The sequence below is a fragment of the Globicephala melas genome, chromosome 9 (assembly GCF_963455315.2).
Source record: "Globicephala melas chromosome 9, mGloMel1.2, whole genome shotgun sequence".
NCBI lineage: Eukaryota > Metazoa > Chordata > Mammalia > Artiodactyla > Delphinidae > Globicephala > Globicephala melas.
The window spans coordinates 85,421,743-85,449,612 of record NC_083322.1 but is presented as its reverse complement, the minus strand read 5'-3'; the positions used below and the strand labels follow the sequence as shown (position 1 = coordinate 85,449,612).

The window sequence follows — 27,870 nt, the reverse complement described above, 5'->3', positions numbered from 1 at the left end:
GCACAGGCTCTGGACGCGCAGGCTCAGCGGCCATGGCTCACGGGCCCAGCCGCTCCGCGGCATGTGGGATCTTCCTGGACCAGGGCACGAACCCGTGTCCCCTGCATTGGCAGGTGGACTCTCAACCACTGTGCCACCAGGGAAGCCCTATTTTTGAGTTTTGCTTTGATTCCATTTGCTCTGTTCCTTCCTTCTGGAAACTCTATAAAGATATATAGAATATTGGACCTTTTTATGTTATATAATGTGTCTCTTAACCTCCTTTATATTTTCCATCTCTTTATCTCTCTGTGCTTTATCCTGTGTAATTTCATTATACATAATCCAGTTTGCTATTCCTTGTATTAGCTGGGTTTCTTCTGCTATTTAACTCATCTGTTGAGTTTTTAGTTTCAATCATTATGTTTTTAATTGCCATGAATTTTATTTGGTTTCTTTATAAATCTGCCCAGTCCTTTTTCAACAGCTTTTCTCAAGAATTTTTTTGTCTTCATCACCTTAATGTTTTCATGATTACTGACAATTTTATTCATGAAGTTATTGTTTTACTGTTGTTCACTCTTGTTGGACTTTTTTCCCTTCCTGTGTTTTGTAATTTTTATTGAGAGCTCATTTTGTTGTGGCTTAATCTGTACGAATTCTACAAGGCCAGGTTTGAGGGTGTGTTTCTTTAGAGAGAGGGTATTTATTTCTGCCAAATGCCCCATAGTTACTACCAAGTTGGAAACTCTTCTCATGTTAATGTATCAAATACAATTACAAAGGTAATAAATTCAAGTTAGATCCCACACATAATAAAATTCAAATTCCAATGCACACAATAAGTGGTCTTTGGTTACAAATTCTTTGGGAAATTTTTTTCATCCCAGGCTAGGTACTTCAGTTTTTCTCTTGTCAATAGCAGTTTTTTATTTTGTTTTTACATCTCTTTTTTATAATCCTGGATTTCTCTGTCTCTCTCCCTTTCTCTGTCTCCTTCTCCTTCTCCCTCTGACTCAGTTATGACCTCCAGCTTTGTATAAGCCTGGTAACTTTTTCTGTCCCTGCATGGCCAGTAAAATCTGAACCTATTTGTTATGAAAAGCAGCAACCACCTCCACTGTTCTCCCATCCCAAGCAACTATGGCGTGGATATCTTATTGTGTGTCTGGGTTTACAAAGACTGGGGCCCTGGATATTTTCCTTACTTTCTTGAAAACTCAATTATTTTTAAAAAACAAATGTTTGTTTTAGAGAGTAGAAAACTGATTATTAGGGGTTATGGGGTAGGGGAAATAGGGAGTTTGGAAAAAGGATATCAACTTTCAGCTATAAGATGAATAAGGTCTGAGAATCTAAGTAATACATGGAGATAAATAATCTAATACACTTTAGATTAAAAGTAATCTAAAGTCATCTAAATAATGACTATGGTTGATAACACTGTGTTGTATAATTGCTAACAGAGTAGAACTTAAATGTTCTCATAAAAATAAATAAAGATAAGTATGTGAGATGTTGGTATGTTTAATTTAACTAGATGGGGGAATCCTTTTACAATGTATACATAAATCAACTCACTATGATGTACACTTTAAATATCTTATAATTTTATGTCAATATACCTCAATAAAGCTGAAATTTTAAAAAATTTAAAAAGGAAATATTTTTAAAAATGTTTGTTTTAGCATTTACTGATGTTTTGTATCAAGAGGATTTCCAGATTTTCTAGTCTACCCTTTTTCTAGAAATAGAAGCCAAAGTGGGTTTATTGATCTTTCCCAGGAATCCTATAACTTTAAAAAGAATCCAGTTCAGAAAATAATTATTGAATGCCTTCTATGTAGTACCAGCTATTATTTGGAAAATTATTCACTTTCTAGCAGAATACCACTTTAATTCAGAAAATAAAATAAATCTACCTATCTTCCTCACCATCCTTCTGCAACTATCAATTTGATCACATTATATCAAAGGCAGCATCAGATAAGTTCTAGAACTCTAGATAAAATTCCTACCTTCAGATAAAATTCAAGCACATAAACCCCTGCTACCACAATATACGGATTACATTACCATTAAAACACACACACACACACACACACACACACACACACTCACACAAAATGGTAAATTGAAGAGTTAGATCAAAATTCACATATTTTTTCAAAATCATGAATGTTTTTCTTTGTGTTTAGATTTTCTCCTACCTCAGTTTAAGAGATGTGGTAATATGTGGTCAAGTTAATCGCTCCTGGTTGTCGATGACACAAATGAGCTCATTGTGGAATGGTGTAAGTAGACACGACCTGAAGCTATGTCTTTATTCTAGTTCTCAAAGGAGAATAGACCGCTATAAAGCCACCTGTAATGGGGAATACCTTCTTCCCTGCTCCACAACATGGGGCCACAAAAAGTAGGTGCATTTGTTTCTCTTTTGTCCAGGCACAAGCCTGAAGGACAAGATAAAAAAATGTTATTTGAAGAGATTCAATATGAGTATTTTCTAATTTAACTAGTAGAAATAAATTGAATATTATTTTTGGATTGAAACAAAGCTCCATTATATCTGAGTTAGGCTTAACATTGCCTTACTCAAGGAGCTCCAGAGATATATTGAGAAAATGCAAGCAAGGTGCTTACTGTAGAGCCTGGCATGTAGGCAGCACTCAGTAAATATTAGCTATTATTGTTGGTTCAAAAAATACAACAAAGCAGCACAAAATATGGAGTAAAGGAAAAAAAATTACTGAGCATGAAATAGGGCTAAAATATACATGTACGCAAAGCTTGTTTGATAATTCTTAGTGTATTTGCATGCACATGTACACACACACACTCAGGAATTTTCTAATGCGGACTCCTAGGCTCATGCCTCTGTATTGTTCTTGTCATTGCACTATTTTTATACTATTCTCATAAACTAGAACAAACTTATATTTTTCATTCCAAAGAGACATTGGGTGGTAGGTCTTAGCCAACAACAGAAAATAAGCATGTGTTATCCCTGATGACCTTTCTTTTCTTTCTCTTGGATGATTGCTTTAATCTTAACAACTGTGACCATTTATGCCATCAACAAATGTTGGAGTAGTAACATTTTCCTTGTTGCCTAAGTCCAGTAAATAGCTAGCTTCACCACCCCTCCTTAATTGCTATTGATTGGAGGACAAATGATATCATGTGCTCAGACTGATCTATGAATAGGTGGTCAGGGCCATTCTGCAGAAACTTTGACAAAGAAACTAAGAGGAGTTGACAAGGTACAGGGAATCTAGGCTCCATAAGTCAACTCAGAATCTTTACATCTCATCAGAACACCATCCCATTCTTGGCTATACTGCTCTACTCTCATCTTATGCAGCAATGGCAATAAGAAAATGTGCTTCTGTCTTAGTTAACCCCTCTTAGTTACCAAATTTAGTATTCCTGTCTTAGATGTACTTGTAGTTCAAGGCAGTGATTCTTAAGCTTTAGAATGCATTAGAATCATCTGAAGGGATTGTTAAGACAGATTGATGGTTGCCACCCCCAGAGTTTCTGACTTAGTAGGTCTGGGGTGGGGCTTGAGAATTTGCATTTCCAACAAGTTCCTGGATGATGCTGATGCTGCTGGTCCCAGGACCACACTAAGAACCACTGATTTAAAGGAATAAATCTCTTACTTATGTGACAGATTAGGTGTTACTTTTTCCTTTGGAAAACCCATAAAGAAGAAAAATAAATAAATCCAAATGATCTGGAAGAGAAAGAACATGTACAATATTAAAATCAGGACAAATCTTGCAGAAAAATGGCAGAAAAAGCCAGCACTTCTGCCAAGACTTCATTGGGTAAAGATGAAGAAAATATGAGCATATGGCAGTGAAGAACAAAGCCAGGATTGGAAGTTAAGCTGCTTTATGTTCAGCAAATTTCTCTTTCCTCAATAATGTGTTGTCCTTCATTTGCAGTTATTTTTTCCTTTATTAGTGAGTGCTCAAATGTGGCGCAACTATAACAAACATTTTAGCACAAAGAATAGTTTTGTTCAGAAGGCAATGAGAAAGTGAATGTTCATATACTTAACCTTTTAGCTGAAAGATAGTATTAATACTATGTTATTGTTATCAACTATACTTCAATTTAAAAAATACTGTTATCGTTTATCAACCAGCCCTGGCCATTCGGAGCTCACTAAACCTCTGTGCTCTTCAATTTTACATATAATCAGCAAGGTGCACTCAGGTCATCTTTCCTTTTCTCTAGAACTACTCCCTCCAAATTATGAGTTACGAAAAGGCCATTATAGACCACACACTCTAAACTGTCTTTCCTATAGTCAAGGACTCAATGTATAGTTTGTGCTCATGAAAAAAGAAGCAGGCACACATTAATGATGAACCCAGGAGAGTTCACTGACATTGAAGAAGGGGGAAGCCTTGGGGCTCACCTGGAATTACAGGCGGGCATCCAGGCCACTCTAAGACAGTTGACTCTGTTGACGGGTGGATGTGAGACCCCTGCCCTCCCAGCTGTCAACCTGGACTGGACATTTAGAATCTGTTTTTAATTAAACCTAGGAATGACCATGAAAAAAAAATCTATTTGCAATTAAACCTGGGAATGACCACAAAAAACCCAACCCCCCCCCCAAAAAAATGAGTGGTGAGATGAAGAAATTTTAGTTCTTTGATGCTTTAAAAATATTTTTAAAGTTTTACATGCAAAAGATCTCTCTCATTTCTTAATGTTTTTGTTTATCCTTTTTAGATTGATTTTTCCGCAGTAAAAAATATAATCACAGATAAGCACATAGTGTCTACTTTGCAAAGATGGCGTCTAAATGTGCTGTGCTTGAATTTTCGTGGTTGTGTTCTCCGACTGAAAACTTTGAGATCAGTAAGTATGTTCATTACAACTGTTTGTCTTGCTTTCCTGTATTTTAAAATGGAAACTTCAATTACCGCCTTAGGCCATAAGAATGCCTATTAAAACTATTTAAAAGTCCTATAATATAGCCAGCTCTTGATGGAGTGTATGCCCTGGGAGTTGGTCCTTTGGTCATTCTTATTGACTGACTGCTTTTTTTTTTTTTTTGTCTAACATTTTTCTATCTATATGTCATTAGTTTATCCACTAATAAAATACAATATAAGAACTTCTCATTAAAGAAATTCTAACAATAGACAGTAGAAGCAGAAATCTACCTTCATCTCCCTCAAACCCATTCACTTACCCCATGGTACTCAACATTATCAGTCTTTCTGTTTTTCTAAAATACATTTACGTATTTGTGATTAAAAATACACAATTTTAATTTGTAACATTAAAGGGATCATACTGTCTTATATTTTCTATTATGTCTTGGAAATCTTTTCATGTCAGTACATATAGAACTACAAAGTTATTTTCCCATACTATGGCTATACTGTAACTTATTTAACTTTCTTCCTATTGATGGACATTGAGGTTATTTCCAGTTTTTTCCAAGCTGTTTTGTGAAGTCTGTATTTAATTGTCTTAGTTCAGGCTGCTATAATAAAGTTTCATTTTGGCTGGGTGGCTTATAAACCACAAAAACTTATTTCTCATAGCTCTAGAGGCTGGAAGTCCAAGATCAGGGTGCCAACGTGGTTGGGCTCTAGTGAGGGCCTTGTTCTGGGTCGTGGACTTTTGTCTTCTCCCTGTATCCTCACATGGTAGAGAGCAGAAGAGAGCACTCTCTGGAATACCTTGTGTAAGGGCACTAATCTTATTCATGAGAGTTCCACCTTAATTACATCCCAAAGGCCCCACCTCCTAATACTATCACATTGGGGGTTAGGATTCCAACATGTGAATTTTGGGGGGACATATGGGTTAACACATTGCATTAACCCATATGTCCTTTGAGTTACATTTTTAAGTTTCCATATGTATTTCTGGAAATGAGAGAAAAAATAGATTTCAAGAAGTACACATCCATGTTGACTTCAGAAAATGAGAAAGAATGCCATAAACACATGTAAATATCAACATGGATGAGTCTAAAGATATTAATGGGCAAAAGCAAGTTGCAGAATGATATACATAATCTAATACCATTTGTATACAACTTTTCAATGTGTAAAATCATACCATACTCTTTATATTTGGAAATAATTTCAATACTATATATTCAAGGGCACTTGTACATACACACACACACACAGTAAAATATAAAAAGCTTGCATGGGAATCAAAGGCCTCAAATGCAAGATAGTGGTTACCTCTAAGGTGGAGAGGGTTGAAGGAAATGGGGAAGAGGTTCACAAGGGGTTTCAACTGTTATCTGTAATATTTTTTTAATTGAAAAAAGAAAAAACACAAAATGGAATAATTCTAATTGGTTATTGCTGGTGCTGAAGAAAGCAGTAGCTTTATATATGATGTTATTTTACCTGATCACGTATTAAACTATCTTCTTGGTTTTAAGTTTGTTGGTTGAATCTTTTAGGTTTTCTAGGTAGACTGTCATGTCATCTGGAAATACTAACAGTTTTATTTCCATTCATTCCTATCTTGTATCTTTTACTTCTTTTTTCAGTAGCAAGGATATGCAGCCATCTTGTCTTGTTCTTGAGTCCTTTTCTCATATTTTTAATGAGAATGGTGTTAATATTATTATATCTTTTAATTTCTGGGACACACCCTTCATAAAGATATAATGCTGCTCCATCTTTTACAGCAGCCATCTTATGCATGTTCCTCATCCAATCTGGTCATGTCTGCCTTTGGATTTTTAGGAACTATTAATTTCTGATCCACCAAGACCATTCCTTTTTGTTTTCCAAGGATATTATAGATTAAAAATCATTTATTTCTTGTAATTTGGGTAGGAGAGGAAAACTGAAACGTGCTTAGTCTGCCATCTTAAACCAATTTGTTATTTTTTTCTTCTTTTGATCTCTCTCCTTGTGATTTGGTGACTATCTTTAGTGTTTTGTTTGGATTTTTTTTCTCTTTTTGTGTGTGTGTATCTATTATAAATTTTTGGTTTGTGCTTACCATTAGGTGTATATACAGCAATCTTTATACATATTTGATTATTTTAAGTTCCTAATCTCTTAAGTTTGAATGCATTTTAACAACCCTGCATTTTTACTCCCTCCAAGTTTGTTTTTGACATCATAGTTTACATCTTTCGTTTCGTGCATCTCTTAACTACTTATTGTTGATATAGATGATTTTACTACTTTTGTCTTTTAAACTTCCTACTAGCTTTATAAGTGGTTGATGTGCTATCCTTACTGTATATTTGCCTTTACCGATGAGATTTTCTTCCTTTTGTAATTTTCATATTTCTAGTTGTGGCCTTTTCTTTTCCACTTAGTGAAGTCCCTTTAACATTTCTTGTAAACCCAGTTTCTTTCAGCTTTTGCTTGTCTATAAAACTCTTGATCTTTTCTTTGAATCTGAATGATAGCCTTGAGTAGATTATTCTTTTTCCTTTTATCATTTTAAAAATATCACGCCACTCCCTTCTGGCGTGCAGAGTTTCTGCTGAAAAGGCAGCTGATGGTCTTATAGGAGTTCCCTTGTTACACTGTTGACTGATACATATTACATCTCCCCATCATTCACCAACACTCCACCTGCTGCAGAAAGAAGCCCCAACATCTCACAGAATTTAGACAAGTAGATTCTCATTACTGAATTGCTTCTATTTGCTAGAGCAGGAGACTTGTTCAGATTTCTCAGAAACAGACGTTAATTGATCCAGGGCGTAAACTCCAGAGGAGGGGATGGTTAGTAAATGAATTATCTGAACTGTTTAATATCTTTCCCAAATAATCAAAAATTAGGTCAGAGTTGACCCAGGCTTAGGACTCAGGAGAACTCAGCTTGTAGTAAATCTTATTTACTTCAGAAAAATCAAAGAATCTTAGAACTAGTTGAAAAAAAAAAAACACTTGGGTATTTGGATAAAAACTCAAGTGATATTTAAACATATATGTTCAAATATGTAGATCTCAGGATTGTATTATTTTTGACTACCATAAAATATACTTTTAAAAAAACTCTTGAATTTCATCACCTACTGAACAGAAGGAAGTTGCAAAGGCAAGTTATTAATCAATCAAGTATGAAGTTGGCAGAAAGGGTGGATATATGTATATGTATAACTGATTCACTTTGCTGTACAGCAGAAACTAACATAACATTATAAATCAACTATATTCCAATAAAAATTAATTAAAAAAAGAAATTAGCAGAAGAGGAGGTATCTAATTATTAATTCCATCACTGATCAACTATGCTTCCCTGAAAAAATATAAACTCAGATACAAAAAAAGAGCAAATTTTAAGCTTTTAAAAATGTATTTAAATTTTGGCCCTGGGAGATATTAGCAATTCTAAATGACTTACTTTTGGATGGTCTGGATCAATTTCTATCATGATGTGTTCCAGAGCTTTATTTTCAAATAGATCCCTGGGAATGATCCTGAATATAAAAATAAACCAATAAAATTCCCAGCTAGCCTTCAAACATTAAACCAGAGAGTAACTTGGGCCCTTTCTCTGAATCAGATTTAATGCCCTTATTTCTTTCCAGAACCCTCACATTCCCACTGTGTGCCTCTGTCTTCCACTGAGGTCCCACCTGGCATTCTCCACCATCAAATCTTGGATGCTTTATTTAATATTCCACTCTGAGTGCTCATCAACAATAAGTGAATTTATTACATCTCTCTGGTAACACTTCAAACTTAACTGCTACCTTCAATACCTCATGTTGAACAATGTGAGAATTTGCATTGAGAACCAGTATTTCTAAGTCTCCACCCTGACCCAAACCATTGATAAAATGCGCATATTGGTTAGAACCTTACAATCCAGTGTCATTTCCTGAACCACCAGCTCCAGCAATTGTTCCAGCTTCCCACTCTCTTGGTTTCCTATACATATTAATAGAATTAACTGACATGACCCAAAGATTATCACCTGCCCTCATAAGTGTTTCAGGAGAAAAAGCACATACTATTCTTTTAGTGTCTGTTTCTGGAAGTTCTGATGTGAGGCAGCCATGACTAAAGGTAACATTTAGAGTGCTCTGTATCCTTGCACAGTAGAAAGGACTTAGGCGGACCTGAATCCAGGCTCTGCCACCTGCCAGCTTTGTGGCTCTATCCAAGTTACCTACATACTAAGCCTCGGTTTCCTCATCTAGAAAAGGCAGATAATATTATGTACCTCAGAGGGATCTTGTGAGAATTAGAAATAGAATACGTGAAGCTCTTAGCACAGTGTCTGGCCTCTAACAGGTGTTTAAGAAATGTTCAAGGGAATTCCCTGGAGGACCAGTGGTTAGGACTTGGTGCTTTCACTGCTGTGGCCTGGGTTCAATCCCTGGTTGGGGAACTAAGATCCTGCAAGCCGTGTGGTGCAGCCAAAAAAAAAAAAAATGCTTAATACTCTTTGTTATTTACCACGTTCTATACTTTGGAAATTTGTACAAGTATCAGATAAGACCAGTTGTCAAACTTTGTATGAATACCTTGATATAAGAAATGGAAATATATTCAACTCAGTGAAAAGAAAATCTGCATAAAAAGGAAAAAGTGGTATTTCTAATGATATGTACATATTTCTTTGCATTTTATTTTTCTAATAGTACAGTACTATCAAAATACAAACTGATGGGTCAGTCTCCAGAAACTTCCTCTCTTTCTGGTTATTGTTTCTCCAGGTGAACTAATTTTAACCTGCAACGCAAATCATGGGGCTTCTCTTGGGTACCACCTCTGCCCTCAGTTGCTTCTGATATCACTTCCCTTTCTGTTTGCTTCTTTTTCATCCCAAATCCTGACCCTGAATCCTAATTTCATCCTGTTTTATGTTCCTTGACATATTAGCTTAGCAGGAAGGGCTCTCAGATCCTTCCCACTGACAGGTGGCTTCCTAGTCTGAACTCTGTTAAAAAACCAGTGCTGTTTCCACATTTACTAGTGTTTATACCTGTTCAGAGCTCATGTTCACATCATCTACAACTGCTTCTGAGAGTCCCATCTTCTGAGCCGTCTCTAATATAATTCTCAGATTCTTGGCTTATTGCCTGTGGCAATTCTCCTTCAGGTCTAGCTTGACAGTTTTTTGCAAGGATCAGTGAAAAGTAGTTGAGAATTTGGGTTTACCAGGACCTCATTTTGGAGTGCACAGGAATCAGAAATGGAAATTTATTCAATGCACAAGCTGACTTACTGAAAAAAAAAAGTTGGGGGGCAGAGGGGAGAGAATTACATTTTATTATTACTAAGCATTTGTATCTCTTCATTTTGATCATCTTTAGGTATGTGCAAGCAGCTCTTGAAAAGCATATAAAAATGAACCAGGTTTTTTTAATTTTCAAAAAGCAATAAAAACATCTATACAGAACATTACGACCTCCTAACGCCATCATTAGGACCCAACTCCTGCAGGTTACCAGTGTGGAGTCACCATCAAAAGCTGTTCTGCAAACAGGCAGGCAAGCAGCATGAGAGTATTCCCTTGATTACTATACTGTGACAACAATAATAATAATTAAGGGAACCTTCCTTTAGCTGGGTAACCTCGCCTAAACAGGTAAAACAGTTAATCAAAATCTAAACATGTGGTTTTCCAACACCAGTTTAGCAAATACAAAATTAGCTGCAACCAGAACAATTTCTAAGTTATCCCACAATAGTGATTCTTACACTTTGTTTCTTTGCTGTGTGATCCTTATGTATTTTTTCCCATTCGTCATCTTCTGTATCCTGGTCAAATGTTTCAGGGTATGCTGGTAATTTGTCTTTGGGGCATTCTTCATAGTAACTCCGAACATATTTTCCCACAAACCACCCTTTGTATTCTTCGGGCATTTTGCACTCCAGGCCATTATAGTGCACGTTGTAGTGATGCATTAACCAGTAGTAGAGGTAGTGGATGTTGTAGTCACATCTCCAAGGGTTATCTCTGAGCCACAAGAGTTTCAAAAAATACAAGTCTTCTAATACTCCATAGTCAAAGTTTTGCAGACTGTTGTTTGATAAATCTAACTCTTCTAAATGTGTGAGTCCTAAAAAAGCAGCTAGAAACAGAAAATATTTATTAAACCAATTGGGTAATTGGGTTAAGTGCACTGTATATTATAAGGACAAATTTAAATAAAAAATAAGAGAGTTAATTCTCTCTATTGAAAATAAAGGAAAAGATTTCCCTCCCCGCCTTTTTCTCAGCGTTCTTACTTTAGAAAACTTGCACGTACTTTCTCTTCTCTTTGAAATGTGTATATATCCTTTAGAAGGCTAAAGAGGCCTTTTTCAGCTTTATGAGGATCATCCTTCTTAAGAACCTGGGAGCCATCTCTTTGAAATGGAAACATCAAGGGAGAGAACACCTGTCTCCCAGTTTCTGTGGGGGGGGGGTAGGAGCCTTCTTCCAAGTCACAAAATCACCTCTTGTCATAAAGATAGAAGTTTGTTTTCCTCTTGATAAAGCCAATTAGCTAACACAGATGCCAACTCACTTGCGAGTAAGGTTAGAATGAACAATGTTTGACAAACGGTGCTGGCAAGTCTTCTTACTTAAGAACTAGCTATTATTTATCCTGAAAACACGTATGTATTAGGTTGTATCTGCTTGGCTATACAAAGGGTGAGATTTCCTTCTGTCTCTGCAATCTCTTAGCAGATTGCCTGTGATGTACATCACATTCTGGTTTAATGCTTATTCAATAATAAAAGAATCTTCTTTCTCTTTACCATTGTGGAGAGGATTTCTGTGTTGGGTGAAGACTTCGGTTTTAATTATATTTCCCTAACAGTATACGTGTCTAAATGTAAAATTCTGAAATATGTTTTTACTCAGACAAAGCTTTCCCCTTGATTAAATTGACTAGAATACAATATTTTATTTGAAAAATCAGTTTTAAGTTAATTTGTAAAAATGTACTTTGTGCTCATGTGCATTTTTTAATACTCACTGGAAAGTTGCCACAAAAAAGGCATGAATTAGGAAAATATCTCAAATGTAAGACATAAGTGCATAAAAAATGAGAAACGTGTTTGGGGGTGATTTGACAGCTCTCTGGGATATAACTCTGAAAATGCCTAGAAAATAGCCGTTTCCCAGTTTCCTTCCCGGGGGAAGGAATTATATTCTTCTATTGTCCAAAACCAAAAAAATTTTTATCAACATTTTTAAGACATCTGGTTGTATTTTGGCAAGCTATGGTAGCTATCAGCTTTGAATCCATATGTATTTAATTCTGCTGGAGGGTGGATAATTAAAACAAATAGCAAACACATAACACAAAATAATACAACAGAAAGCTTTTTTTTCCCCTCTGAGAGTAAAGAAATCTAAACCTAAATTATCCCTACTTCAGTTGATGTAAACTGACCAGCTACTCTAGAATTTACAGGTCAATGCTGATTTCAAATATTTTGTTTGTTTCAAACATTTTCTCATTGCTCTTTTAAAATACTCTCCTCAGAGCATACAATGCCCTTATTTTGAATTTGAAAAATATGCTCTCAAACTAATACCATTAACTATTTTCATATCATTTGTTCTCAGACAAAACCCTTAATTCCCCCTAAAAGAAGTCTATTTTGGTGCAAAGCAATGACTTGGGTCATTGGGAGAGGGGAGCAGGTGGCTGGGGAGGAGCAAAAGGTCAGCCCTTGCAATGATAGTTCTGAAGACACTGCATTTTAAAAAATTTGCAAACATTTTGTGAGTTAATGATCTCACAATTTTCTTTTTCTTTCTTTTTTTTTTTTTTTAACGGGACGCGGCCTCTCACTGTTGTGGCCTCTCCGGTGCGGGGCACAGGCTCCGGACGCGCAGGCTCAGCGGCCACGGCTCACGGGCCCAGCTGCTCCACGGCATGTGGGATCTTCCAGGACCAGTGCACGAACCCGTGTCCCCTGCATTGGCAGGCGGACTCTCAAACACTGCGCTACCAGGGAAGACCTCTTCTCTTTTCTTAAAAAAAAAAATTATTTATTTATTTTTGCCTCCGTTGGGTCTTTGTTGCTGCATGCGGGCGAGGGGGGGGGCGGCGGGGGGGAGCGGGGGGGGGGGGATTAGACACTTGCCCAGGGACCCGAGACAGGCATGCTTGTCTTGCAGTTCTTTGGTTCTCATTCAGCAAAAGAGGATCTCCACCTCCAGATTCTTCACCCTGTGGCCTGGCTTTGTGGAGACCGGCTACCAGTGACTGACCTGCACACTAATACAATGATCGCTTACGTTTGGGAGAAGAGTATCTCTATAGTATTCTTATTCAATGTAAAATGAAAATTGCTTTTGATCTCAAAATTTTAAGATACTCCCAAGTTTACACTATCTGTACAGGCTAAGGTATGAGTGTAGCATATTGCTGTTCCTTTCAAAGTTTTTTAAAATTATGATTTCTTAATATTTACAAATGTTATTAATACTAAAATATGCCTTGGTAGCTCTAGAATATTCATTTTCAGTTTTTACTTCTACAATGTTAAAATCCTAATGTTCTGTTAATGGTATTAAATTACCTTTAAGAAAACAAGAAACAATTGTACTCAAAACGTTTATGACATTAACATTGCACTATTAATAGTAGTAATACACATTTTTAAAGACAGCTTTTCAAATTATGAACGCACTGCGAAGGCACAAATATTATGTACGTTACAAATCTGATCAGCACTGCAGTAATTCTCAGTTCTTTCTAAAATTCAGTGAGTTAACTTACCATGCTCATTTTTGTCAGAGGCTTTGCTTAGCAAATGGAGAAGAGATTTGAAGGATGGAAAAGAGAATTGATCTTCATTTAGGATTAGATAAAATCCCTCTGGCTCTAGTTTGAGCACATTTTATCTTAATTTATGAGCACACTAGATCTTTTTTTTTTTTTTTTTTATTGCGGTACGCGGGCCTCTCACTGTTGTGGCCTCTCCCGTTGCGGAGCACAGGCTCCGGACGTGCAGGCTCAGCGGCCATGGCTCACGGGCCCAGCCTCTCCGCAGCATGTGGGATCTTCCCGGACCGGGGCACGACCCACATCCCCTGCATCGGCAGGCGGACTCTCAACCACTGCGCCACCAGGGAAGCCCTAGATCTTAATTTTATGAGCTTAATTTATTCTGCTTAGCAGATTGTTTCAAATTTACTTTAAACAAGTTAAAGTCTTACTTTAAATAAGTTTGGACTTAATGAAAAGTAAAGAAAATGCCAGATCTGAATTTCCTTTTAAAAATCACGACATGTTTAGCATATTACTGACCACTAGCCACATACCCTATGTATTTTTTTTTTTGGCTGCTTTGGGTCTTCATTACTGCGTGCGGGTTTTCTTTAGTTGTGGTGAGCCGGGACTACTCTTTGCTGCGGTACGCGGGCTTCTCATTGTGGTGCCTTCTCTTGTGGCGGAGCATGGGCTTTAGGTGCGCAGGCTTCAGTAGTTGTGGCGTGTGGGCTCTAGAGCGCAGGCTCAGTAGCTGTGGTTCAGGGGCTTAGCTGCTCCATGGCACGTGGGATCTTCCTGGACCAGGGCTCGAACCCGTGTCCCCTGCATTGGCAGGTGGATTCTTAACCACTGTGCCCCAGGGAAGCCCTAGCCATATACTCTTATTTTTAAAATATATTCTACAAAACACTTCTTTTATTTGGACCAACTGAATAATTGTTGCTTATTACATACTTCATAAAGCAACAGTTTGGCAAATATTTCTGAGGGCCAAGCAAGTTCTACTATAAGCACCATGTTTCATTTAAATTCAAACTTCTTACCAGTTTTTTAAAAACTAAATTGTATTTACTATAAATGTTGCCATGGGCTTCCCTGGTGGCGCAGTGGTTGAGAGTCCGCCTGCCGATGCAGGGGACGTGGGTTCGTGCCCCAGTCCGGGAAGATCCCACATGCCGCGGAGCAGCTGGGCCCGTGAGCCATGGCCGCTGAGCCTGCGCGTCCGGAGCCTGTGCTCCGCAACGGGAGAGGCCACGACAGTGAGAAGCCCGTGTACCGCAAAAAAAAAAAAAAAAAAAATTGTTGCCATAATAAAAAAACAGAGAACACCTGTCACCTGTTTAAAGGGCTATTCTGTGGAACTTACCGGGATCTATGAATTGAACGCCGTTGCTGCTGAGGTTTAATTTCTTTAGCTCATGAGCATCTTCAAACTCCTTGGGTCGAAGCTGGTTGATTTTGTTGTGTGACAAGTCAAGTTTAACAATGTCTGGAGGGATGTTGTTTGGAACTTTCTTCAACTCTGGAAAAAATAAAAATGTTCAGGTTATTAAGCTCTCCTCTTGCCCCCATTTGTTCTATCACTCTTATCCCTGTGTGACTGAAGAGTCAGCTCTTGAAGGGAAAAAGGATATCCCATCTAAAGCCAAAGAACATTACTATATGAACAAGCCTTAGAATATGCTAAATTCCACCAAAGCCCAGCGAACCAAGTGCATCACACTTAGAGGAGCAGATATCACTCCCTGCTGAACTGTTCTGAGAAACTTCCTAGAGGCGGCAAGAAATCAAGAGCAGGACAGCAGGCAGTGCAGCTCAGCTGGCTGGGCATCAGGCGGCGTGGTGGGGCTCAAGCCTGGCCGCCTGTTAGAATCACCTGGGACGCTCTTAAAAACAGAAAGCTGAAACAAAATGAAACCCACAAATCAAACCACTCTTCCTGCCTCCCCTCCCATTCCCTTCCCACTCCTCTAAGAGCTTTCAGTATTAATTATTGCCTCTTTGTTGCATCTTCCTTTTATCCCTCTCCTCAGACTCCTTCTGTTAACAAATAAGCACAGATCTTGCCATCCTAAAAAAGAAACAAAAAGCCCTCCACCCTGATGACCCTCAGGCTGTTACCTCATTTCTCCTTTCCTTGGATGCTAAAATTGGAGAAAGAATAGTCCTCATCTGCTCCCCCTGCTTCTTCATCACCCGCTTATTCCCTGAATCCTTGTGACATAATTTATACTCCACCACTCCTCCCTGACTCTTCCCAAGGTACTGAAGTAATTGGACTCCTCAGGAGAAACAGTAATAACAATAGTGCTGCTACTACTGCTACTACTACTACTGAGTCAACAATGACTACGACTACAAAAAAGCCTCTGGAAGAGGAGCCCAGTTATTTTTCATAGGTTAATAGGAAATCAAGGTTCACCTAATTTATCTCTTACTATTTATATTTGTCTTTAAATCATGCTTTAAAATACTATAAAGTGTGTTTATTTTATAGTTTAGCATAATACTTGCCCTTTCTTTTAATCTTTAGCAAAATATTCTGAAAAGGTTTTATTCAATTTTAAGTAGGGCAAGTGAAGCCTGTGAAGAGAAGCAAACCTGTTCAGACAAAAGAAAATTAGAAGCAACAAATAAAATGTCCAGATTAGTTCACACCTGAGACACAGCATGACCCAAAGACTTTCTGAATAAGTAGAAATTCCTTGAACTAGGTACAGTAAGTTTATGAAAGGTGGTATCCATTTATCCATAATTCCCTTTTTGCTATAGAATAACTGACTTACTGATAATGTTTTCCAAATATTTTTTAAAAACCCCTTCTGGTATATATGATTTCTTAACTCATAGTATGTTTACTTTCATAAAGACTCAGTCTTACATCCCCCCTTCTTTTAACAGCTCAGAATCCATGGTTAATGGGATGGTATTGGTAGTTCCTTCTTTGGTATCCGTATTACTATTAAATTTGCTTTTTCTTCTTGATGGGATCTTGGTATCTTAGTACCTATGTACAAGAACTTTTTCTAGGTGCCCTAACAAGTATTATGTGACAAGAACCCTATGAGCTAAGTACATTATCCCCATTTTACAGATGAAGAAACTGAGGCACAACTTGCCCATAGTCACACTCGAGGATTTTTTTTTTTTTTATAACACCCAGGCTCAGCGGGTATAAAGGGAAGCAGCTGACAATTTTGCTGCTGTATCTCTGCCTTGAGTGTTTGGGGTTGTTTTTTGTTTTTTAACATCTTTATTGGAGTATAATTGCTTTACAATGGTGTGTTAGTTTCTGCTTTATAACAAAGTGAATCAGTTATACATACACATATGTTCCCATATCTCTTCCCTCTTGCATCTCCCTCCCTCCCAACCTCCCTATCCCACCCCTCTAGGTGGTCACAAAGCACGGAGCTGATCTCCCTGTGCTATGCGGCTGCTTCCCACTAGCTATCTATTTTACGTTTGGTACACACTCTAGGAGTTAAACACAGACATGCTAGCCCCCCAAACTATGCTTCTAACCACTATGCTCTGCTGCCTATTCATGGTACCTTTCTGCTTCACTTACGCTGTTCCATCTGCTTAGAATCCTCAAGCTTGTCATGTAGGGTTAAGTGGGGATTGGGGAGCAACTGGGGTGGGGGTCAATATATTGGAATGGCCATAAGACCTTTCTGGCTCTGTATTTAAAATGACATCTCCCTGCTTTCAAGTAGGCAACAACAGCAATGATAATACCATTTCCTGCTTTTTCTCAATGGCAGTTAATCAGCATCAGGCGCAGGGTACATCTTACTGATTTTTTTCATTTTTGCACCCTCCTTGCCATGGAAGCTTCCTGAGGGAAGTGCCTAATATATCATAAATAAATAAGTGGTATGTGGCAGCCAGCTTCTAAAATGTCATGCAACAATCTCCTCTACTGATATTCATGCCCTTGTATAAACTCTTCCCCTTAAGTATGGGCTGAACCTAGTGACTTGCTTCTAATAATAGAATGCAGCAAATATGATAGGAGCTCACTTCCATAATTAGGTTATAAGAAATTGTGACTTTTGTCTGGCTAGCAGACTCTCTTTTGCTGGCTTTGATGAAGCAATTGCCATTTTGGAGAGGCTCACATGGCAAGTAATGAAGGCTGGCCTCTGGCCAGCAACCAGCAAGGAACTCTGGCTCTCAGTCCAACAGTCCTTGAGGAACTGAATCCTGCCAGCAGTCATATGAGCTTGGAAGAGGATATTTTTCCAGTTGAGCCTTCAGGTGAAACCACATCTTGTTGCAGCCTTGTGAGAGATCCTGAAGTAGAGGACTCAGCTAACCCATATCTGGTTTCCTGACCTACAGAAACTGTGAGATAATAAAGTGTGTTGTTTTAAGCCACAGAGTTTTGGGGTAGTTTCTTAGGCAGCAACAAAATTATCTAACTAACATATGGGAAATAATGAGCTCATTAAATGTGTTGAGTTTAATGATTCAGGAATATTGAGCCCTCTTGTAATAAAAATGCTTTGAAAATTTGGATTGACTTTATTTCCATCCTCCGATAAGACATTGTTTTGTTTGACCTAGAGTTGTGTCTGCCAACATATAGAAAGGTGAAAGATTTTAAGACTTGAACTTATTATAATGTTGCAACGCTGAGGTAATCCTCCCTTTAGGACCAGCAAGACCCTGACTGGAGAGCTATATTCTCTCTTGGGCACTACACGTAAACAAGGAGATGGATATCCCAGGAAAAAGTGAAAACCACAGAGACACTTGAAGAAATAATTTCTTGACATTTAGCATTTGGAATAATTATTGAGAATGGCTGTGGCATTTTCTTAGAAGATTTTTAAAAGAGGAATAGAGTTTTATTTCAAAATACCCAGGATCCCACCTCTCCTCTCTTCCTTCACTGCTACCCCATTGGGCCAAGCCACCATCACCTCTTGTCTGGATTATCCCAATATTGTCCTAAGCCCAGGTGATCATGTTAAAACATGTGAGATCCTGTCATTTTACCAGATGGCTTGCCATCCTCCAGATGGCAGAACCCTTTCATTGCTTCCCATCTCACTATGAATAAAAGCCCAAGTCCTCACCAAGGCCCTACAAAGCCATTAAGGGCTGTAGGTCTTCCTTGCCACCAGAGTTAGTATCTCCTAGGTCCTGGAAAACAGCCTATTTATCAGTACTTGCTTGCTGAACCCACATCTGCTGGGCTGGACATGAGGGTGAATGACAAGCAACCACTGTAGGACATGAGGGTGAGTCCCAAGCAACCATTGTAGGACAAGCTAAAGCGGGTTAACCACAAATAAATGGGTAGAAAAAAAATGTTTATGAGAACACCCTGAAACCCAGCTTAAGCAACGTGGCAGACCTGTGGAAGAGGAATATGAACTGCAGAACCAACTTTGGCATTGTTACCAGCAGACCTGAGTAAAAATAGGATCCACAAGTAATACCAGGAAATGCAAACCAAAGCCTTTACTTGTAGCCTTAGAAAAACATGGAAAAATCTTATTTGTTGTAGTGATGAGTAAAAACAGTTCTTTAGTTTTTAACCTTAAACTTGAATGAGAAATGCAAATGTTGATGTGAAGTATGTTTGTCTTTGATAAAGATTACACAAATACAAATTTCCCCAGACCAGAAATCAAATTTGGTCAATGTCCCCATTTCTAGACCAGGCACCACACGGTTATTTGCTGCTATCTGAGGTTTTTGGTAAACCTTCAACGAATATCATATTTACTTATCACCCCTGGCAAGCATTGCCTCTCCCCCAACCAAACCTTGCTGATTTTGAGGAGGAAATTGGGAAATTTTTTCCACGTAATTTCTCATTTGGTAGGCTACCCTGATTGTCAGCAATGTCAGAACTACTCTTAAGGCTTGGTAGTGGTAGGTAAAGAGATATAAATGGCCCTGTGTATTGCAAATAAAAGATTCTTAATTATTGTTCAAACTAATGGTGAAATTATCTTCAGAGGCAGCTGGGAACAATTTATGGTCATAATTCTCCACAGCCCTAATCTTAGAAGTAAAATAAATCCTTAAAATGGTAAATTATTCTGGTAAATGTGAAGCTAAAAAGCAGTTTTAAAACTCTCTCATGTATTTTTGGCAAATCCATCCATCTCAATATGGCATAAACATGGCTTTCAACTAATCTCACATTTATTCCCTTAGAAAGACTAAGTTTTGTTGGCAAAGTGCCTGTCACCCAGTGAATAAAGCTATTGTTTCTTTTTCTTGCTGTCAGATGTTTAAGGCAAAAATAGTGATCTTTGAGGTCTATGTGGTCAAAATGGCATGTATTAGGTACCCTACACACACCATCTGACTCATCATCTGTCAGCTAGGAAAGGCACAACTAATTCCCGAGTTAAGGGAATCTGTATTCGGGTTCCTTGAGTGTGATCATGTACATGATGAATTGTACAGAGCCTAAGAGGAGGGTTCAATATTGGAAGGAAGCACCCAGAAGGCTTCTATATATTCTTCTTGGTTAATAGGCATACCCAGAATCTTGAAGGAAGAGAGGACAGTGCATGGTGGCCAATGGCTTGGGAACTGCTTAGGGATTGCCTATGTGATCTTCAAAGGGCAACCTAACCTCTCTACTCCTCTACTTCTTCCTTCCTAAAATGAGGATAATAATAGTATTTCTTTTAAGGTTGTGAGGAGTAAATGACAATGCATGAAACTGCTATGTCTTAGGCACACAGAGCATTTAGATGGCAGCTCTCATTAATATCACTGCTAGTTCCACTCTTGATGGCATGTTTTAGGCTTCTTTAGATCCTACATAGTGTCCAACATGTGAGCACAATCAAAAGTATTACTACCCTCTGGCAGGCAGTTAGAGATGAACACTGCTGAACATTTAGTCTCAGTATTTGACATTTATTATCTAGTTATAGAATGCGGTAAGGAAAACTACAATGGATAAAATTCAGTGTCATACTTGAATTCCAGCCATGATTTTTAACTTCTATATATTTTTATGTTTAAAAGTTGCTTAAATTAGCTTGAGGATAGAACCTTAGCGATATCAAGTAGGTTTTCTAACTCAAGTCTAGGAATAGTAGCTTTGTATTAGTTTTTAAAATATATAATTCAAGTTTTTAAGCATCACAAAGGAAATCCTAGTAAAACATGCTCTTTGTCATGAAGCACCAAGTACTCACCGTTAACCGTGTTAGGGAAATTCCACCCAATCTGGCTACAGAGAAACTTCACGTACTGACTTCTCTGCAATTCTTTAATGCTTTCTTTGTTCCAGCTGCTTGTTTGAACATGGTTAGATTAATTATGGATGCCAGCAGGCTCAGGTGGACAAAGTTTCAAATCTTAGTTTTGCTGCTTACCTATGAGACCTTGAGCAACTGACTGAACCTCCCTTAGCCTCATTTTCCTCAACTGTAGATGGGTATACTATCATTACTACCTTGTTAGCAGCTGTAAACAGCATGTGTGTGGAATACCTGGAGCATAGTACGTTCTCAATTAATGAGCACTTTCTCTCAAACTCAGAGGATCCCATGACGGCATCTCCCAGGTTATGATACTGTAATTGCTCTACTCTAGCATCAACGATATATACTTCACAGAGTGTCACAGTAAGCAAAGCTTTTGGTGTCATGTAGTCGTGGTGTGATCTAACCAGGTGTCACCTTCCATAGTCAGAGAGAGGGAGCAAGTCTTGAGCAAGACTTCGCTGAAAAATGAACAAATTTATTCCTGCTTCTTCAAAATCCACAGATTCCTGCCTGTGGTTTCCTTGAGAGGAGCCAGTCTCCATGTTCCTCTTAACCTTTCCTTTCTGTTCTTAAAACAAACCCTCCTAAAATAACTGGAAGGAATGATACCATGCTCTTTATGACCCTAATTCAATGACATCTGGCTTTAATTTAATATTACATATAAGTTATTAACCCATGACAGAAATGAAACAGACACTCAAAATGCCTTGTTGTCCTAGGATAGATTAGCGGTGCCCAGACCACACTTTGAGAATGTCTTCACTAACATGTCAGGAGCCTTACTGAAATCTCCCATCTGTTTTCTTATTTCATGTATTTGTCCTGTATGCACAAATCCCGCACACTACTAGCCCAAGATTGTGTGCGATGTAAAAGCAAGTAATGATTTGCAGAAAGTAAGTAATAGTCTAGAAAGCTATTCTTAGTCGCATAGTTCTTGGATTAATACTTTCAACTTAGTTTTTTTTCAATATTCTTATGTTTTATTTTGGATAATTTGGGAACAATTAAGATACAGGATGTTAGCAAGCATTTTTGAAAACTCTGAGACTAAATTATAAGAACTACAGACACGCCATCACTACAGCCCACTTGGCTTCCTTCTCCTGGTGTTCTCACCTGTCCTGCTCTGCACATGGTTTTCCTTGAGGTTATTATCGCCCCACAGATGCATACCATGTTTTGAATTTAATTGGTGTAAATCAGGTTATACAGACAGCACTGGCACTTGATTTCATACCCACTGGTTTACCTACATAAGTTAAATTACATTGGATTTAAAATTAAAGAAATTTCTTACAGCCACAGCTTGCAATGAGCAAATAAGAGTAGGACCCAAATGGCTGCCCCTCCTGAGCATACCTCCTACCCTCCTCTAATGTTCCCCAAATCACTAACCACCTTGAGCTCGGGTAAATTCCACTGTCATTGGGGAAAGATTTCTGGTGGAAATGCTCCCAAAATTCTAAGTCATGGTGGGATGCAGAAATTCCTAAGACTCAGAAAGCATTTTTAATCATCCATGAAAACGAAAAAGTAAGAAACTTACAAACCTTTTCTTTTGCAGTCCAGTGTTCGTATGGGAAACACGTAGTTGTGGCAAGAGTCCACCTCAGGCTTGATGACTGGGGGTTTCCCTGACACTTGGGGTTTTGGATCCAAATGTGCCTTTTCTTCTTCATTACACAACTGTTCAGATTTTATCTGCCTCAGTTTTTTATTTTTTAGTCCTTGTGGGCTTTCACACTTGGCGTAGTTCCCCAAATTCCGGTTCCTTGGAATCTGCAACATTGAAATAAGCGTTTCCATCTCACAAGTACAATGCCAGGGATTGTCATAGAGACGCAGGTAGCTCAGGAGAGGTGTGTAAATGAACACTTCCTCTGTCAAGACTTTCATCTGGTTGTGCTGCAGTAAGAGAGTGGTAAGTTTATTTAAACCAAAGAAAGCCTCACTCTCAATTTTGGAGATCTCATTCTGCTGTAAATCCAAGCTTTTCAGCTTTTTAAACTTGGAAAACATGCTGTTCTTCAGTACGCGGATTTTGTTTCTTGCTAATAGCATGTGCAGTAAATCCTGAGGCCAGCCGGACAGCACATAAACTAGTTTTCTCTCTTGACAATCTAAGTATTTCTCGTGAAGATATGTGTACACTTCACAGGGGAGGCCTGGAGCGTAGCGTTTGACCAGGCTGGAGCCCTTCCGGCTCCCACCAGCCCGGCTGTGATTCACTCGGTTTCTCGCACCCCCAGGGCTTCCTTTGCACTCAGCGGCTTTACAAAAGAAGAGCAGGATTAAGATGGTTACCACGCGCATCCTGACATCCAGCTGGCCCCAATTACTTGGTGTGACAGATGGAACAATGAAAGTATTCCTTTGAAATCCACGTTTGCGTAATCTTAACTAATGCAGTTCAGGAACAATGAGGCCCAGCTGAGGTACGGTGGAGTCCCTAGATTGCAGGAGGAAAAAATAAGAGACCATTGTGAGCAACGCAACTGACAAATAATAGCAAGTTTTCAAGTTACTTTTATTTTTAAGCAAAGGCATTCCGTTAATAAAGGCACATGCAGAAGAGTGGTGTAGAAGTCTCCACACCCTCCTACTTGCCTGGTTTGGTAGCTAAATGTTTGGGCCCTGAGTGTGAATCAAGGCTCTTCTACTTGCTGAACTGTGTGACCTCAGGCTAATTATTTAACCTCATCTTCAGCATCTGTAAAGTGGGACTGAGGATACCTCTAGTATTGTTGGGAAGATGAAACAGGCTCATGTGCATCAAACACTTCGCAGTGCCTGATCCAGGGGAAGTACTCCACATTGTTAGGACTTAGCATTATGAAAACTGAAACTGGATTCAAGAAATTAAAGGGATTCTCCTTACAGCTTTGAGATGTGCAAATCAGAGTTGGACTCCAATGAATGTTCTCCTGAGCTTATTTTTTTCTTTCCTTTACTGTCTCCCAATCACCAATCATGTTGAAGGTGGGCTCCAGAAATGCTCAGGCTAAACTGCAACTGTCCTTGTCATTTCCTGCACATCTTGGCTTAAATGTCACCTTCTCAGCAAAACCTTCTCTGATTGCTCTATTTAAAAGTAGTACCCCTTCCCACTCGCTGGTTGCCCTCTATTCCGTTTCTGGTTTTATTTCTCTCCAGGGCACGTATCACCATCTGTCAAAATAGATATTTTGTTTCTTTTGTTTATTGTCCTTCTCCCCCAACTAGGATGTAAACTTCCTAAGGGCAGGAATTTTTCTCTATTTTGTTCACTGCTGTATTTCCAGTACCTGTAGAGTTTCTAGCACATAGCAGGTTCTTGATAAATATTTGAATTGCATGCATTCAGGTAACCACTCTATAAAAATATTAATAATCTCATAAATTTAGTTATTATATTTTTTGGTATCTATTCTTCCCTTAAGTATTACTGATGACTTCCAAGAGCTGCACATTTTTTTTAACATCTTTATTGGAGTATAATTGCTTTACAATGGTGTGTTAGTTTCTGCTTTATAACAAAGTCAATCAGCTATACATATACATCTATCCCCATATCTTCTCCCTCTTGCGTCTCCCTCCCACCCTCCCCATCCTACCCCTCTAGATGGTCAGAGCACCAAGCTGATCTCCCTGTGCTATGCGGTTGCTTCCCACTAGCTATCTATTTTACATTTGGTAGTGTGTATATGTCCATGCCACTCTCTCACTTCGTCCCAGCTCACCCTTCCCCCTCCCCGTGTTGTCCTCAAGTCCATTCTCTACGTCTGCATCTTTATTCCTGTCCTGCCCTTAGGTGCTTCAGAACCTTTTTTTTTTTTTTTTAGATTCCATATATATGTGTTAGCATACGGTATTTGTTTTTCTCTTTCAGACTTCACTCTGTATGACAGACTCTAGGTCCATCCACCTCACTACAAATAACTCAATTTCATTTCTTTTTGTGGCTGAGTAATATTCCATTGTATATATGTGCCACATCTTCTTTATCCATTCGTCTGTCGATGGACACTTAGGTTACTTCCATGTCCTGGCTATTGTAAATAATGCTGCAACGAACATTCTGGTACATGACTCTTTTTGAATTATGGTTTTTTCAGGGTATATGCCCAGTAGTGGGATTGCTGGGTCATATGGTAGTTCTATTTTTAGTTTTTTAAGGAACCTCCATACTGTTCTCCATAGTGGCTGTATCAATTTACATTCCCACCAACAGTGCAAGAGGGTTCCCTTTTCTCCACACCCTCTCCAGCATTTATTGTTTGTAGATTTTTTGATGATGGCCATTCTGACCATTATGAGGTGATACCTCATTGTAGTTTTGATTTGCATTTCCCTAATGATTAATGATGTTGAGCATTCTTTCATGTGTTTGTTGGCAGTCTGTATATCTTCTTTGGAGAAATGTCTATTTACATCTTCTGCCCATTTTTGGATTGGGTTGTTTATTTTTTTGATATGGAGCTGCATAAGCTGCTGCTGCTTGTATATTTTGGAGATTAATCCTTTGTCAGTTGCTTCGTTTGCAAATATTTTCTCCCATTCTGAGGGTTGTCTTTTTGTCTTGTTTATGGTTTCCTTTGCTGTCAAGAGCTGTACATTTTTAAGAATTGTTTTCATCTTTAAAATTCTGAAATTGGTTTTGGTTTGTACTTATTACTTAGGACATAGCCCATTCTTGGCAGAGACAGAAATATTCAAAATGGATTTATAATTAATAACATTTCTGTTGTTATTGTCGTGGGGCTCTTTGGTTATAACTGGCAGATGTGTTTCCTATTCATTGTAGCAGTGTGAATGCCAGGATCACCCCCTTACCTGGAGTTTTCCTGCTTGTACAGGTCTCCTCCATCTAGAATGCCTTTCCCCTTCTTTGCCCCAAGCATTCCTCCCATTCACTGTTTTGTGTCCCCTCCCCTCACTGCTTCTCTTCTGTCTCAGATTTGGAGTTTTACTTACTGTTAGTCTAGACCCAGAGAGCTGATTGTATAACACAAGCCTTGTTTCCCCTGCCAGAGCACAAGCTGTGCAGGTGTCTCTGGTTCCAGAACTAATCAGGCACTTAACCTTTCTGACTCTCCACATCTCAATCTGCAACTCATTGTAAACTGTATGTAACTCTAACCTAAAATAGAAATATTTTGTGAATTTCTATGCATGATGAATTATTCATGATATTCATGCTTAATTATTTGTGGGGAGGAAGTGTGCTGATGTTTGCAACTTACTTTAAAATGCATAAAAAATTAAGATGGATTGAGGGACAGAGAGATGGATGTACAGGTGGATATGTGATAAAGCAAATATAGTAAAATATAAATTGTAGAATATGGGTGGGTGATGGGTACATTCACTGTACAATTCTTCAATTCTCTCAACTTTTTTGTATGTTTGAATGTTAAAAGGTAACAAAACCCCCCAAATTAACAAAAATGTCATGCCACAAAAAAGCAGACTGGTTTTCTTCAAGTGCTTCAAAGCTGAAAGCTCTAAGTATATACAGTTTCTTCCCAAAATAGTTTTCTCTTTCCCCCTTCCTTCTTTAATCCTCAAACAATAATAAACATGTGTATACTTTTTAATTTTAAAGCCAAAATAAATCATTTTTTCTGGGGAAAGGAAACCATATACTTGGGACAAGTTATTTGCCAGGGTTTTTGTTTGTTTTCTGATGAATACACAGCAGTGAATGTAGGATGGAAAAACTTTAAAGATTTGTAATATGGTGTTTAATAATGTGTAACTTGTTTGATTTAGGCCTCTGTAGAAACTTGCAAGAGCTGAATGTCTCTGACTGTCCAACACTCACGGTGAGTATAAGAAGCTTATTTTACTGTTGTTTATATAGATTCAGACTTGCTCCACTGGAGCACTAATACACAGAGATTCTGCCAAAATACATGCCTGTGTGCTCATTTAGGATTAAATATGGAGAAAAGCAAACTATGTTAAACACTGGCAAGAAATTTTATCCAACTTATGTAATGCTCTTATTATTCCTGTAGATATGTCCAAGGTTGGAGTCTCTGGAAAGTGGAAACTATTCAACGATCAGACAAAAATGAACTATATTTCTGTTTAAGGCCATGTGTGCATGAGACAGAAAAAATTGGGCCCCAGCAGAGACAATAGGCTCAATTTATAAGTCTTCATGACTATCAGCTGTGGTGCCAAAGAAGATGGAAATGAACATGTAACTCTAGCCAACTCCTTCCTAGTCCCTGTCTCCAGGCTTTCCTCTACTTCCAATCTGTCTTACACCCTGTGGACACAGAATATTCCTTCTTAAAGGCAGATCTGACCACTTCACTACCATCTGCCATCATTTATACACACACTTATCATCTACACTATTGGATAGAGTCAAAGCTCTTTAACATTACTGTACCTTGGAGACCCTCGGTCGTCTTGTCTCTGCCTCCCTTTCCAGCCTCATCTTCTTATAAATCCTACATGCACATTAAGTTTCAGCAGCCACAAGCTGCTATGCTTTCTTTCCTGCATGCACCAAGCTCCTCTTGCTGTTTTGCCTTTGCTCCGGCTGTGCTCTTTGCTTGGAGATAGGAGGGAAAAGAATGAACGGCCTGATTGCTTCCCCCTCCTCATTAAGCACCAGCTCCAGGATGAAGTCCATGCCCCTTGGCACAGGTGAAAAGACTTCGTGAATTGGCTCTTCCTTGCTACCTACCCAGACTCATCATTAACAGTTCTTTCTTTCAGATTTCTACTGGATTTCATTCTTTCTGTGGATATTTTTAGCACCTACTATGTTAAAGATATATTTATCTTTATATATAAAGATATATAGGGAACTTATATGTTATAAAATAGAGGTTCTATAGGGAATTTAAGATGAATTTTCAGTTTTGGCCCTCAGGGAGCTTTAGTTCTCACTTGGATAAAAGATCATATTCTTTAATTTGGCTTTCTAACAGGAAA

At 38.3% G+C, this 27,870-nt stretch overlaps 2 protein-coding genes across 3 annotated transcripts in view; one reads left to right on the top strand and one right to left on the bottom strand.

Annotated features, from left to right (window-relative positions):
* Nucleotides 1-27,870, top strand: part of FBXL13 (F-box and leucine rich repeat protein 13) — a 185,484-nt gene that overhangs the window by 60,250 nt on the left and 97,364 nt on the right. Inside the window, 3 exon segments of the mRNA XM_030834313.2 lie at nucleotides 2,178-2,273; nucleotides 4,732-4,864; nucleotides 26,689-26,741. Of these exon segments, the coding sequence (XP_030690173.2) occupies nucleotides 2,178-2,273; nucleotides 4,732-4,864; nucleotides 26,689-26,741 (282 nt within the window).
* Nucleotides 10,514-27,870, bottom strand: part of LRRC17 (leucine rich repeat containing 17) — a 31,146-nt gene continuing 13,789 nt past the window's right edge. Inside the window, exons 2-4 of one of the 2 annotated variants that reach the window (XM_030834325.2) lie at nucleotides 22,488-23,386; nucleotides 15,045-15,200; nucleotides 10,514-11,032 (exon numbers count right to left, since the gene is read on the bottom strand). In XM_030834325.2, the coding sequence (XP_030690185.2) occupies nucleotides 10,635-11,032; nucleotides 15,045-15,200; nucleotides 22,488-23,250 (1,317 nt within the window). In that variant the 5' untranslated portion in view covers nucleotides 23,251-23,386 and the 3' untranslated portion in view covers nucleotides 10,514-10,634. Of the gene's footprint in view, nucleotides 11,033-15,044; nucleotides 15,201-22,487; nucleotides 23,569-27,870 lie in introns of those variants that run through there. The other variant, XM_060304781.1, reaches the window with a different exon arrangement.